We start from the raw sequence: 13,481 nt of genomic DNA, 5'->3' as shown, positions 1-13,481 counted from the left end.
GAATGATAATCCCTAAAATTTTGTTACTTGTTTGTTTTGAAACTCAAAGGGAAACAACCACCTTCTCCGACCACCCAACCACCACACCGCCCCAAAATTTTCTTCACCTTTCCCACCTACTCCAGCCACCACCCAGCCGCTGCTTGCTGCCGCTCACCGCACCTCCCTCACTCATCACCGCCCTCCCCTCCCCCCCCCCCCCCCCGAAAAGCCAAACCCTTCTCCCACCACCGCGAAAAACCTAAAAAACTGCACCACCTTCCCGTAAAACGCTCGGGTGACCTTTCCCCCACCCTCGAAATGAACACCTTTGGGAGTGGGGGAGGGCTTGAAATGTGGAAGAGTCTCGTGATTCATTCTTTTTAATAAAAATGTTTCTTTCTGTTTTTGAAAATATTTCCTTTCGTACCTTATTTATGGAAAATGTCCAGTCCAATTTAGTTTGGTCCATAATACGAGTTCAAATAATAGTGTAGTTAGATAGGGCTTGAAAAAAGCTTTCCAACGATATATATTATAAGCCTAATTCCGATGAATAATGAGGAAGTTATGGCCAAAATACTAAATTGGTCCCAAAATGATTTTATATGGCCCAATGATCAAGTGGAGGACCCATTAATTATTATTTCTAAAGTTATTATGAATTACTTTAATCTTTTAGAATAATCCGGAAGGTTACTTTAAGTTTTAATGGAATTAGGATTAATAATTATACTATTATATTTTATTTAGAAAAGATAATAATTTTAATTTGGAAAAAACAAATATTTTAATGATAAACTAATCTTAAATTAATGATAAACACGGAGTCTAATCGTCTAATTATATTATGGGAAGGACTCCGTACAGTTTTTTTATCGTAGTTGCACTATCGCGCTGCGAGGAGTCTATCGCGGCGCGATAGGGGCTGTTTTATTTCGAGTCAAATTCTGACTCTTTTTTAAACGTTCCGATGTTTTCTCTATAAATAGGGGCGTTATTTCCCCGTTTTCAATCGTCAACAATCATCTAATTCTAATTCTCTTCTCTCTCAAAGCTAGAAGCTTGTTCTTTCTCCCTCTTTCTAAGCCTACCCTTTTTAGAATACAATACCACATTCACGAATCTTAGACGCACCTAACCAAGCTCGAAGTTGCCTTCGCCCAAACGTGAAAGAAAGAGGTACGAGGCAACAAAGTGAGTAATTTTATTGCTCTACATCTTTAGAAAGCATGTTTAGATTATTTTGGTTCCTAGTAGCATGTTAGTTTGTCTTTTATTGCTTTCTAGTATCATGATTAGGTTGCTTCCTATTTCTTTTATCATGTTAGGGTTAAAGCTTTGATTTTTAATGTTTAGTGACATGCTATGATTTGTTATTAATTTTGTTAGTATCATGCCTAGTTATTATGATGATTGTTGTTATTATGTTGCTTGATATTATTGTTATTGCTTGATCATGCCCTCTCTTACAGGATTAAAGGGAATTTGTACTTAAAATCACGCTTAATAAGATAATTAATAATTTTGTTTAGGCTAATGTGATTTCAATTCAAGTGATTATCAATAATAGATTTGTTTGTGCATTAATGTTCAACCAACAAAGATTAAACAGGTTTAGGGTTAATATAATGATTGTATGTTAGTCAGAAAGCGCACGTGAATGTGAGAAGAATAAAGTAGAGGCCTTTTTTGGGGCAGGTTCAATCTCTTTTAGGTTGGATTTGTACCTTCATCCTCGAATATCCAGTCATGGTTCAGAACCACTATGGAGTTAGCGATCTCATGAATCGTGAAGGAGTGTAACATTCACCTTGTGAATGGTTTACAAGGTCCTAAAATTTGTTGGCGACTCTTTTGCTCTAGCTTCCTTCCCTTTCGACGCCACCATGCTTAAGTGTATGATCACAGTGGGGCTCAAGTGTGGGATACTTGAAATATTCCCTACAGTTACAGGGGAGGGTTTGGCTTTTCGGGGAAAGGGACGACGGTGGTGCGACGGTGCAGTTTTCCGGTGGCATGGGTAGGTAGGAAGGTGGTGGTATGGTGGTGTGTTGGTGGCTAGGGAATGGGAATGGAAATACCTTGGGGGATGGGGAATCAACTTAGAAAGATTTGGGGGAATGGAGAGGGAAAAGAAAATGGGAAAAAAGGCCTAACAAACACCAGCAAAGAGAATGAATGCAACTTGGTTCTCATTAACACACGCACCAAATAAGTAGTTACATTGAGAAAGTTTAAAGTAATTTAAAAACCAATAAAAAAAATAATAAGAAGTTTCATTGAGAAAGTTTAAAGTAGTTTAAAAACCAATAAAGCATATTCTAAGATAACACACTCATATCACTATAAAAAATTAATAATAAAAAAAACTCGACATTATGTGAATGGACTAAATGGAGAGCTTGTTATATACACCCGCATGTACCGTACACCCATGGATATTTTGCTCTCCTTTTGGTGATTGTTTTTTATTTAATCATCAAATGAAGAGCAAACACTAACCCTGAGTTAGTTGGGTGTACGGTATACCCGAGTGTATATAACAAATTATAATGTGGATGTAATATTGAGGTGTAACCACATACTAAACATTAAACATTGGGTTTTCCAATTAGCCAAAAATGACACTTCAATAAAGTACGTATCTAAAACGGGATGAGGTTATATAGAACTTCATAAATTATTTTTTTGATGATTTATATAAAATGTTCATGGGAGGTGATTATTATCATGATAGGATAATATGAGTTGATATTGTAACTGTTAATGATACTACACGAAACTAGTATCAAAAATCAACTAATAATATCTAGTGCATAAATAGATTAACTGAATATTATACATACCTTTATACTTGATTCAAAATATTATTTTTTATAACCCGAGCCCAACAAATTGCGTTGTGTCCTTAAGACAATTTTGCTCCCTCTACGATACCCAAAGTTATTAAGCAATTGTCTCCCAGGATAGAACGGGTTTCGTTTCTTATAAAATGGTATTGTAATTATAAGAAACCAGCGAACAAACTAGATTAGAGTAACCGCAACTATATGCATGTATATCTTGAGAGAATAAATGAAAACTAATATTCTGTATTTTTAAATGAGAACAACCAACAACTATTTATAGACAATGAATAGTAAATAATGAAATAATGCAATTATCCATACCAATGAAGAGTTACAATTATCCAAACATACAATTTGTCATACAACACTATTCTTCATAATTCTTCATTAATACTAAAATATTTACAACATAAATATCCAACAGTAAGCAATTGACTACTTTATCTTGATCGATTCGACGCAAGAGTCTAGTACAATACACTAAAACTAATAAAAAGATAAATGATAGATCTTAAAAGGCAATTGAGGTGCATGGGTTACATGTGCAAGCATCTCGTTATTGTGGTCCACTCACGCATCTTTGTATGGATATATCTGTGTTTAGCTTAGTTTGCCAAGCAAATTAGTTTGATCGAGTGAATTGACTAAGCTGAACAAATTAACATTTCTTACTCCAACGGTTAAACAAATCACTAGAAAAGTTTGATAAGTTGCAAACAAGTCCTTAATTTATGCCATTGGAATTTCTCAAGAATTCCAATAGTAATCCAAGGAACTTTAGACATACACGGATACACCCAATGCTAAAAAAAACCTTTATAACTCCACGTATACAAATTATGGTTCTTTCGTTTTCTTAATTGCACAATTTTCACATTAAATTGTAAACAACTTTTAGAAATGGGGGGAGTAATATTTTAGTAGCATTAATGCATAAATATATGAAATATTATGTAGAGCTGTTGATTCGGGTGTCCGGATCGGGTTCAGTAAGGTCCGATTATGACGAGTCTATTTTGAAACTTAACTCATGCTTAATTATTACGTTTACGCGCCATGAAATCTAAATCGATTATCTTTCGGATCGATTTCAAATCTGGTGTGGTTTAGAGTTTTGACACCTCTCCTCGTTAAATATGTGGATCACATTTAAACCCCAGCCCACTTTGCAGTATACACACAATTGTATCGTCCTCCTTGTAAAAACCTTGAAATTAGAGTAGTTTACCAAATCTGACTTGGCATCATACTCGCTCAAAACAGCGCGTTTTCCCCTGTAAAACGGCATCCCAAAATCAACTTTTAACTTTTTTTCAACGTTTTGTCATTTTTATCAGTGTCACACTGTCACCTTTCACTGCTTTCAGTAACCCACTCTCTTCCCCAAAACCTCCCCAAACTCTCAAAATCGTCTTCAATTTTATCCCAGATTTTCTCTGATTACGAATCTCGATTTTATTTAGCTCGCAAATCTCAATTTCATACTCTTTCTCTCTCCTCTTTACTCCAGAATTCTCAATTTTCAATTTTGTCTTTGGTTGTTGGCGGATTTCCAGCATTGTGCATGGTTGAAGGATTTCAGAAATTGTGAGTAAAATCTGAGGTATTTAGCTGTTATTCCTGTAATTTCAATTTTTGGGTATGATTTTGAAGGGGTTCTGTTGGTTCTGTTTGTTAGATTTTAAGTGAGGAAGGATTGGAATCTTTGAATTTGACAGTTTTTGGGGTTTTATTTTAAATGTTTGTAATTAGGGTTTTAACGGAACTGAAATGTAGCTTCCCAAAAATCTAAATTTGTTGATTTATTGTATGGTTAGCAATTTTTTTTTTTTTTTTTTTTTTTTTTTTTTTTTTTTTTTTGTTATTTGTTGATGTAGGTGTGAATTGTTGTTTTGGTTTGTTGGATAAATTATTTATTTAAATCCTGGTTTAGTTGAAGTTTGAGGGAAAAATTGTGAATGATACTTGATTGTTTGTTGTTTACTGACTAAATGTACATAGGTAGTTTGCTGGATAGGTTTCGATACAATATTAGACGCTATATGATGAGGTTTTGGTTAAGGTTTTTCTGATATGTAGTGCATTCGAAAGAATCGAAACGATATTTGACTCTAAACGGCGAGGTTTTGGTTAAGGGTTTTCTGGTTTAGTGGTTTGTAGTGGATTTGGCTGCAACCTTAGTTCGAACAGTTTGTTTTTTTGGCGAACCATGGTCAATAGAACTATGGAAGGGAAATGGTGGGGGGTGGGAAGAGGGTTTTACAATAATAGGAACAGAGAAATATCTTCTGTTTACTTCAATTGGATGGTTTTGGTTTAAACTGGAGGTGCTAATGTAATGAGTACCTTTCTGTTTTGTTGTTTCTACGTTCTGAAATATGCCTGTATCTTATATACAGGCTTGTTGAGTTTGTGCTGTGATCGCGAAGAGGTGAGGAATCATGGCTCATAGCTCTGAAGAGGAGGACACTGACATTAGTGAATCTGAAATAGAAGAGTATGGAGACAAAACATTCGAAGAGCTTAAGAAGGGAAGTTCCAAATTGAAAGTCTCAGAAGAAAAGTATACTTGTCCATACTGCCCGGGGAAAAGGAAGCGGGACTTTCTCTACAAAGAATTGCTTCAACATGCTTCAGGGATTGGAAATGCAAGTTCAAATAAGAAAAGGGCAAGGGAGAAGGCAAATCACCTTGGGCTTGCTAAATTTTTGGAAGATGAAGTGCGAAGCCAAGCTAGCTCGTCAAAACAGGCTAATGGTGATGCTGCTGTAGTTGATTGTGATCATGATGATAAGTTTGTATGGCCTTGGACAGGAATAGTGGTGAACATTCCTACTCGATACAGAGAGGGCCGGTTTGTAGGGGAAAGTGGTTCAAAGTTGAGGGATGAGTTGAGAGCTAGAGGGTTCAACCCCAAGAGAGTCCATCCCTTGTGGAACTTTAGAGGCCATTCTGGTACTGCTGCAGTGGAGTTCAACAAAGATTGGCTGGGTTTGAACAATGCATTGGCATTTGAGAAAGAATATGAACTAAATCAACATGGAAAACAGCATTGGCAAGCAAAGGATACTGAAAAGTTTGGGCTGTACGCCTGGGTTGCTCGTGCTGATGATTATGATTCACCTGGGATTATTGGGGAGCATCTGCGGAAGATTGGAGACGTGAAAACAGTGTCCGAGCTTGAAGCAGAAATAGCTCGAAAGGCTGGCAAGCTTGTCTCAAACCTGACAACCGTGCTTGAATCTAAGAAGAAGAGTTTGAAGGAAATAGAGACAAAATTTACTGAGACTTCCCATAACTTCAACAAGCTGGCAGAAGAGAAAGACAAGCTTCATCAGGCATATAATGAAGGTACTAATTATTACTACATTCTTGTGTATTCACCATGGTTTTGACTTTTGAGTGCTATTCTAATTTTTTACCTTCACGTTTAAAGTTATACTTAGTGCACTACGAATCTTATTAGAGATGTTAAGTGTAAGTGTGTAACCATAGCTGTTTGTGACTCTTGTGATCATCTCCTTCTGGGAGAAATAATCACATGGAGCAGATATTCAATGCATTGTCTGGGATTCTTGATCAAACATTTGATTTGAAACATTCTTAGCTAGAAGATGTTAACTGTTCTCTGCTGATAAAAGATCTGGCTTATTGTTTGGACTCTAATAACTCTATTCAGAAGCTCCAATATTGGTCTAAGTGCTAGCTATGACCTTAGAATACTACAGAATTACTGGATGATCAGTGAGTGAACATTCTGTTGTCCTAGTTCTCTCAAATGGGTGTATAGAGCATCATAGTTTCTTTTCAACTTAGTCTAGTCTCTGATGTGTTCATTTTGTGATGCTTTTCGCTATGTGTATTTATCGGGGTTTGTCTTAATCAGAGATTAAGAAGATTCAGCTGAGTGCTCGAGATCATTTTCAAAAGATCTTTAATGACCATTCCAAGCTTAAGCAGCAACTAGAATCTGAGAAAACAGAGCTAGATGTTCGTGTGAGCGAGTTAGAGAAGCGTGAAGCAAATAATGAAACTGAAAGAAAAAAACTGCAAGAGGAGATTGAAAAGGTATAATTTTTGAGCACTTACATGTTCTGGGATTTATTACTCCGTGTTCTACAAGAAATCTGATATAAATATTATTACATAAATTGCGTTATAGTGCCTCTTAGCAATTGTTCACGGTATCTGCATAAGACCTTGATATATGATTTGTTCTCTGTTTAGAATGCTGTGAAAAATGACTCGCTTCAACATGCATCAATCGTGCAACAAAAGGCTGATGAGAATGTGCTGAAGTTGGCCGAAGAGCAGAAGGTTGGTGACTGTTCTGATTTTCGAGTGCTGTATGACAGTGTTACTTTGCAAATTTATGATTTGTGACACAACATCGTGTTAAAATTGAAACCAAATTCTTTGTCTTGATAACAGAAACAAAAGGAGGATCTACACAAGCGGATTTTGCAACTTCAAAATCAGCTGGAGGCGAAGCAAGCACTTGAGCTGGAAATTGAGCAACTAAGAGGGAAATTAAATGTGATGAAGCACGTGGGTGATGAAGGAGACATGGAGGTAATACAAAAGGTAGACTCAATGCTCAAAGATCTGCGAGAAAAAGAAGAAAACCTAGAGGAGGTGGAGTCTTTGAATCAAACTCTTGTTGTGACTGAACGCATGAGCAATGAGGAGCTCCAGGATGCTCGTAAGGAATTGATAAATGTATGCAATAAGAGCTACAATTTAGATTCTGCACTGGTCACACTTTCTTGTGTCTTGCCTATCCTTTTCTCACTCCCAAATCCTAACACTGCTTTCTTCAATACAAGGGTTTGAAAGAGATGTCAAATCGTGGCTTTATTGGTGTCAAAAGAATGGGAGAACTAGATAGTACAGTTTTCCAGGAAGCTTGCAAGAGAAAATATCCTGAAGACATAGCTGAAGACAAAGCTGCAGAGTTCTGTTCTTTGTGGGATGAATATCTCCGGGATCCTGAATGGCATCCTTTTAAGGTGGTTCGGGTTAATGGTGAGCATAAGGTATGTGTTTAATAGTGTTGTCTTCATGTTATATACTTCGTATTATAGATTTATAGCTTCAGTGGTGTGATTTTTGGTCTTCTCATCATGATTTATACTATAGCTATGTATCATCATCTGCATAAAGCTTGCAATGCTGTCCTCATATGAGGAGTTATTGAGTTAAAGATATGTCTTTTGCGTTTTTTAAGCTGTGTTGGGTTTGGATTCTCTGTGTCCAAGTGGTTGCTGTCTTGCTGAGATTATTAGCTGTGGGTGATATTATTCTCTTTGTCTCTCAAAAGTTGAAACTTCTTTTTTTTGTGGGAATGGATTATTGGTGGAGATGCTTTGCTCATATTATTAAAATTTAAAAATTTATTTTTAAGTATAAATGGATGAAGTTTGCTTTAATTTGCATTCACAGAAGTCAGCTACTAAATACTGAATTTTCCTTTCTCAGGAAGTAATAGATGTTACTGATGAGAAGCTGATAGATCTGAAGAGAGAGTGGGGTGATGATGTTTACGATGCTGTTACAACCGCATTGAAGGAAATTAATGAGTACAACCCAAGTGGTCGATACATTATTACTGAATTATGGAATAACAAAGAAGGCCGGAAAGCTACATTACAGGAAGGAGTATCATATATATTGAACAAATGGAAGGATTACAAGAGGTTTAGGGGTTGAACTCCAGGTTAGTAATTTAGTATATGCAACTCTTGCATTTGTTCACGGAATTTAGGTCAAATGGATTGAAATTTTCAAGTAATATTCTTCCATGCTGAATTGTTTGTCCTCTTTAAAATAGTGATTCACACAATGCAAAGGGACAAGAAATTTACCTCTGTGTGTGTGTGTTTCTTATCAAATCCTTTATTGTCCCAATAATATCTCTGAATGGAATCACTGCTCCAATGATGGCTTTGAGCAGTAGTTTTGGACAATGAAGTTGATGCATTTTTTTGCATCAATGATGAATTTTCTGCTTCTGTAAAGCACCATTGCAAGTAAAGTTACGTGAGAGAATTGAGACCAAATGATCTTCGTGTTTGAGGAACTTTGCTTAATGAGAGTAAACCGCGAATAATTTTTTCTCCATTCCACAATCATGTTTAACATATTTTCATTTAAAATGTCCCTCTTATTACATTATCTTTTTTTTTTTTTTTTTTTTTTTTTTTTTGCGAAAGTTTTCCCTCTTTTTTCCCCCTCTAAAGTAAGGCCCCACTCCCAATTGTATCTCTATACTTTTCACTTAATTCCGTGCAAAAACAGATGTTAATTATGAGGTGGAGCCGTGGAGGCAGTATCAATTTAATAATCTGATTGTTTTTATTATTATTATTATTTTTTTTTTTTATTGACATCCAAATCTTTTAATCATAGTATGCCTTTTCTATGGGTTCCCAGGTGCTGTTTATTGTAGTTTTCGTTGCTTTCTGAGAATAATTAGCCCCACAAGTGCTCTGTTATGCTTATGATCTAATGCCTCAGCTGTCAAATTTGGTGCAGAAATTTATTTCATGATGTATATCTTGTTGGACTGATGCAGTTATGAAAATATGAAATTGGTATGAAATGGTTACCATAATCTTTGAAATCTCTGTTGAAAATTATATTTGTGAACGCCTATTGTATGATAAACTAACCTAAAAACAATTATGCTGATTCGATGCAGGGTAAAAGCATGCAAAACATTGGGTTTGACAGCTTCACATGCAGGAGGCATTTCGGCAAGCGGAAATGTTTTCCCTTGATAATATGTATTGAAACAACAATTTTTTTATCCCCCTCACCCCTGTAAACCAGGCACCTGTTTCATTCTTTGTTGGTGGCCTGGAATACAGACATTTATTATGGTGCAGTTAGCCCAGAAAAATTGCTCTAAGGGCATGGAACTAGACCATATCATTTCCTGTTTGGACCGTAATGATTTGTCTGAAAACTGGCTATTAGTCTGTTCGATGATAAAATTTGCAATGTGATGCTGTCTTATTTCATCCTAATGCATTTATGTCTTGGTTAAAAATCTCAAGATGCATTTAGCCGAAATGCTTGCTTGTTAGATAGAGCAAGAGCAACCGCATGGCCCTTCATGAGTTGTTCAATCTGGAGCCACGTTAAAGCTAAACTACATGGCTGTTAAGGTCATGCTCGGTTTGTTTCAGTTTAGACCCCATTACCTTGTTCCCCGTTCTATTGTGCTCTCCTTTGGTAAGGGACCTATATGTTCGACATTAATCTTTACATGCGCCTCCAAAACCACCATAAAAGTTCGATTACAAGATTAGGTTTGTAGCCTGAATGTCTAAGATTGCTGTTGTTCCCTTTCTCCCTCAGGTCCTCAGCAGCTGAACTACCAACCAAATGAAACATATGCTAAGCCATTGCATATATACTATTTCTTAGTACAATTTCCTACACATATTGGTCTGCCCTTTCGCTACGAGTTTTCTCCAACACATATTCCCTTCGTCAAGAAATGATTATATACAAGTAGTATATAAGTGCAAAGATTAGTCCAAGACGATTAAACACTAAATGGGAAGGATAAAAAATTAGCAATAATTAACGAGTGAGATCAAGTAGCAGATGGTTTAGTTGGCCTGGTCTTAGTGGTGGTGATGGAGTCTAGGTTGGTTCGAGTGATCGTGGAGGGTTCGATACCAGCAGAGAACATTGTGTTGCTGGACTCTAGAGGCTGTGGTGGTGATTCGAGTATACGAAATTACGAAGTATTACATAATTTTTTTAAGGCAAGGATAATGTGTAGTAAAAAAAAAAAAAAAAAAAAAAAGAAAAAAACCAAAAATATCAGTAAAGAGCGCCAATTTCACAAATGGCATCTAATTTGTTAAAGTGTGATCACACTTCACACACATATTGTCCTCTGAATTTTCTCTCTCTAACAGAACTACAGAAGAAAGAACAAACCTTGTTTTTGGCACTTGGTATTGCTATTATCTCAATTCTTTTGTATAATTAATTTTTAATTCTATGCTAATTGTTCCTTTTTTTTTTTTTTTTTAACAGCCACTCAGAAGATAGTAATTCTTTCCAATTTGGTCAGTGTACCCATTTTTCAGCTCTAATCTTAATTTTGTTAATTGCTACTATTATTTTCATTACTGATCATGTCAAAATTAACTCAAATTTGCAAGTTGATCATGTTTAAATTTAAATTAGTTGGCTAATGTTAATTTGTAAATTTAAATTTGCTACTATTATTTTCATTATGTTAGTTCGTTGAATTAAAATTATGATTTTCAATGTGAATTTTTTTAGACCCAGTTATAGAGGATTGTTCAGTTTTCTGTTTAGTCATTGTCCATAATCTTCATATATATTTTTGTGAAAAAGTTTTAATATGATAGAATGTGTATTAGTTTTGCACAAATTTGATCACCTAATGTAGTTTCTAGGGCAACTGTAGCAATTTGTTGGTGGTTTTAGTTAGTCCTAAATGAATGAAAGAAAAAGCTCACTGTCAATGGTTTCAGTAATGGTAGATTGTTTAATGTTGTATTGACACTGTCAAAATGGTTGCCTGGTGGGTTGCAAGTTAATTCATGTTTTTTTTTTTTTTTTTTTTTTTTTTTTTTTTTTCTCCACCTGGTCTGGTGTCCATTCTTTGATATGTAACCTTGATTGAACCCGCGCCAAAGCTTTTTATTGAGGTGTTTGGGGGGGAGTGGGGTGTTTCTTGTTCTTGTACTCTTGTTTATGTGTTACTATAGTATAAAGAAATCCGTTATTTGCTCATATTGCCGTTTGAAATAGTATCAGGAAATCATAGTTGCAGCTGTGAGTATGACCAATTAACCAATTTGCTGAAACATGTAATATTGCTTATGGTATCTGTTGTTCTTGCTACTTTATTCGCTGTGTGTTTGGCCTGCATCTTAACAGTTTTCTTTCAAAACTTTAATTGTATCATTACGCAGGACATTATGTGCTGCGTAATAGGTTAGCAGTCATTATGCTGTCATTTGATCCTGATCTGACTTTCAAACCATGTTACCAAGTTAGCCTATAATATATGAAATTGCTGTCCTGTTAACAAGATTTAATTAGTAGTTCTGGTAGTATTCACTATGGCAGATGACAATAATCGAGAGTTAAACAGTCTGTGTCGAACTGTTGTGAGACTTGCCAATGAGTTAGATTACAAGAACCATCTATTGATGGAGAAGGAAGGTCTAAGCCTTGAAAGATTTGCTACAATGAGCTCTTTAATTGAAAAGAAAGATAGGCTTCTTGGTGAGAGATCTGCTGTAATCGGCTCGTTGATGGCACAAAACCATAGGCTACACGAAATTTTCGTCGAAGGTGATCAAATTTAGCAATTAGCAAAACTAATGTATAAGCCCTCTATTCTGAAAGATGAATGACGTGCAGTGATCATGTAATATGCAGTATGTACAAAAACGTTTTTCCAAATCTTTGACCGATGAGAAATCTTGGTTCAGTTTTCCCAAAAGATTTGTATTTTCATATAGCATGCTGTTAAGTGTTAATAATGAAAAAGGAAAACTGTCTCTTAAGTAATAATGGTTCTTCTGTCACAAACAATTTGTTGGTAGAACTGCAGCTTATATTCAGCCTTTTGCTAGATAGATTCTTACTAATCCCCCAACTTCTCCCCTTTCTTTATAAAGGGGTTTTCCTAACCTGAAGATTATCTCTTTGTTAATGTCTTTCCATCTTTGAATGTCCAGAGATGCAAAAATGTGAACATTTGAAGCAAGAGATGAAGAAAATCAGACATGAATTAGAAGTTCAGCAGCAAAAATTGGATACTAGAACCATGGAACAGGAGGAACTTCTGACCGTAAAAGGAAAGGGACTCCGGATTGTGACTACCAAATCTACAGATGCTAATACTTGTTTCAAATCTCCAGAGTTCAATCTGATTGTCCCAGAAAATCAATTAAGTGAGTCCTTTGACAAGCATGACAACCTGCAAAATAATCTGGAGAAGGTAAGCGCCTATGAAAATTTACAAGTATTTGATGAGGAAAATGTGGTACTGAAAGCTGTACTGCAGCTTGCAGGATATTGATTATCCCTGGAGTTGCTTCTTTGTTATAGGTAGATAGTTGATAGTACTGCTACTTTCTTCACTGAGGTGTTCACATATGTTTTGTTCATAGTAGTATAATTTACCCGTTTACTACCTTGTTTTCGTGAATTTTATTTCTCCTCTCCACCTTCAACTGTGTTGATAGTCATGTCTTCCGTCCTATCTTATTACTTTTGTATAGAAATCTTTTTCTCTTGTATGATGATGACATGGATGATTTAGCCTAATTGAATGTGTATAATTCTCAGTTGCAACACTTGCAGTCACAGAATGAATATCTGAAAGCTCAGCTAGAGTTTTTGAGGAAAGAACTTAACGAGAAAGGGGAAGCAATGAATCAACTTAAAAGCCTTAATCAAACTCTTACATCGAATAAGTCTTCAAGGAACGAAGAGCTGAAAGCTGCAAGAATGGAAGCCATCAAAGTATAGTAATTTTTCATTCTTCTACCTCTGCCAACCTCATCCTTTTATGTCTATCTCCCAGCATCCCTTCTATTGTCTTAGTAAAAACATACATAATTCATTGATCCATATTAAGATATG

The 13,481-nt window shown here is 35.7% G+C and overlaps 1 protein-coding gene across 3 annotated transcripts; it reads left to right on the top strand.

Annotated features, from left to right (window-relative positions):
* Positions 1-4,152: 4,152 nt before the first annotated feature.
* Positions 4,153-9,845, top strand: LOC145591217 (protein INVOLVED IN DE NOVO 2-like). 3 transcript variants are annotated; one of them, XM_081647622.1, is made up of 9 exons: positions 4,153-4,434; positions 5,231-6,182; positions 6,718-6,899; positions 7,059-7,148; positions 7,263-7,550; positions 7,658-7,867; positions 8,310-8,547; positions 9,348-9,424; positions 9,532-9,845. In XM_081647622.1, the coding sequence occupies exons 2-7, from the start codon at positions 5,273-5,275 to the stop codon at positions 8,538-8,540; spliced, it is 1,911 nt and encodes a 636-aa protein (XP_081503748.1). In that variant the 5' UTR covers positions 4,153-4,434; positions 5,231-5,272; the 3' UTR covers positions 8,541-8,547; positions 9,348-9,424; positions 9,532-9,845. The 3 variants fall into 3 exon arrangements, with proteins under 3 accessions (XP_081503748.1, XP_081503747.1, XP_081503746.1); XM_081647621.1 differs by having other exon boundaries at positions 4,154-4,418; positions 9,366-9,424; positions 9,532-9,843; XM_081647620.1 differs by having other exon boundaries at positions 4,154-4,434; positions 9,366-9,424; positions 9,532-9,843.
* Positions 9,846-13,481: the final 3,636 nt, after the last annotated feature.

The sequence above is a fragment of the Chenopodium album genome, chromosome 18 (assembly GCF_948465745.1).
Source record: "Chenopodium album chromosome 18, dcCheAlbu1.1, whole genome shotgun sequence".
NCBI lineage: Eukaryota > Viridiplantae > Streptophyta > Magnoliopsida > Caryophyllales > Amaranthaceae > Chenopodium > Chenopodium album.
The sequence above is the reverse complement of the archived record's forward strand: the minus strand, read 5'-3'. Positions and strand labels throughout refer to the sequence as shown.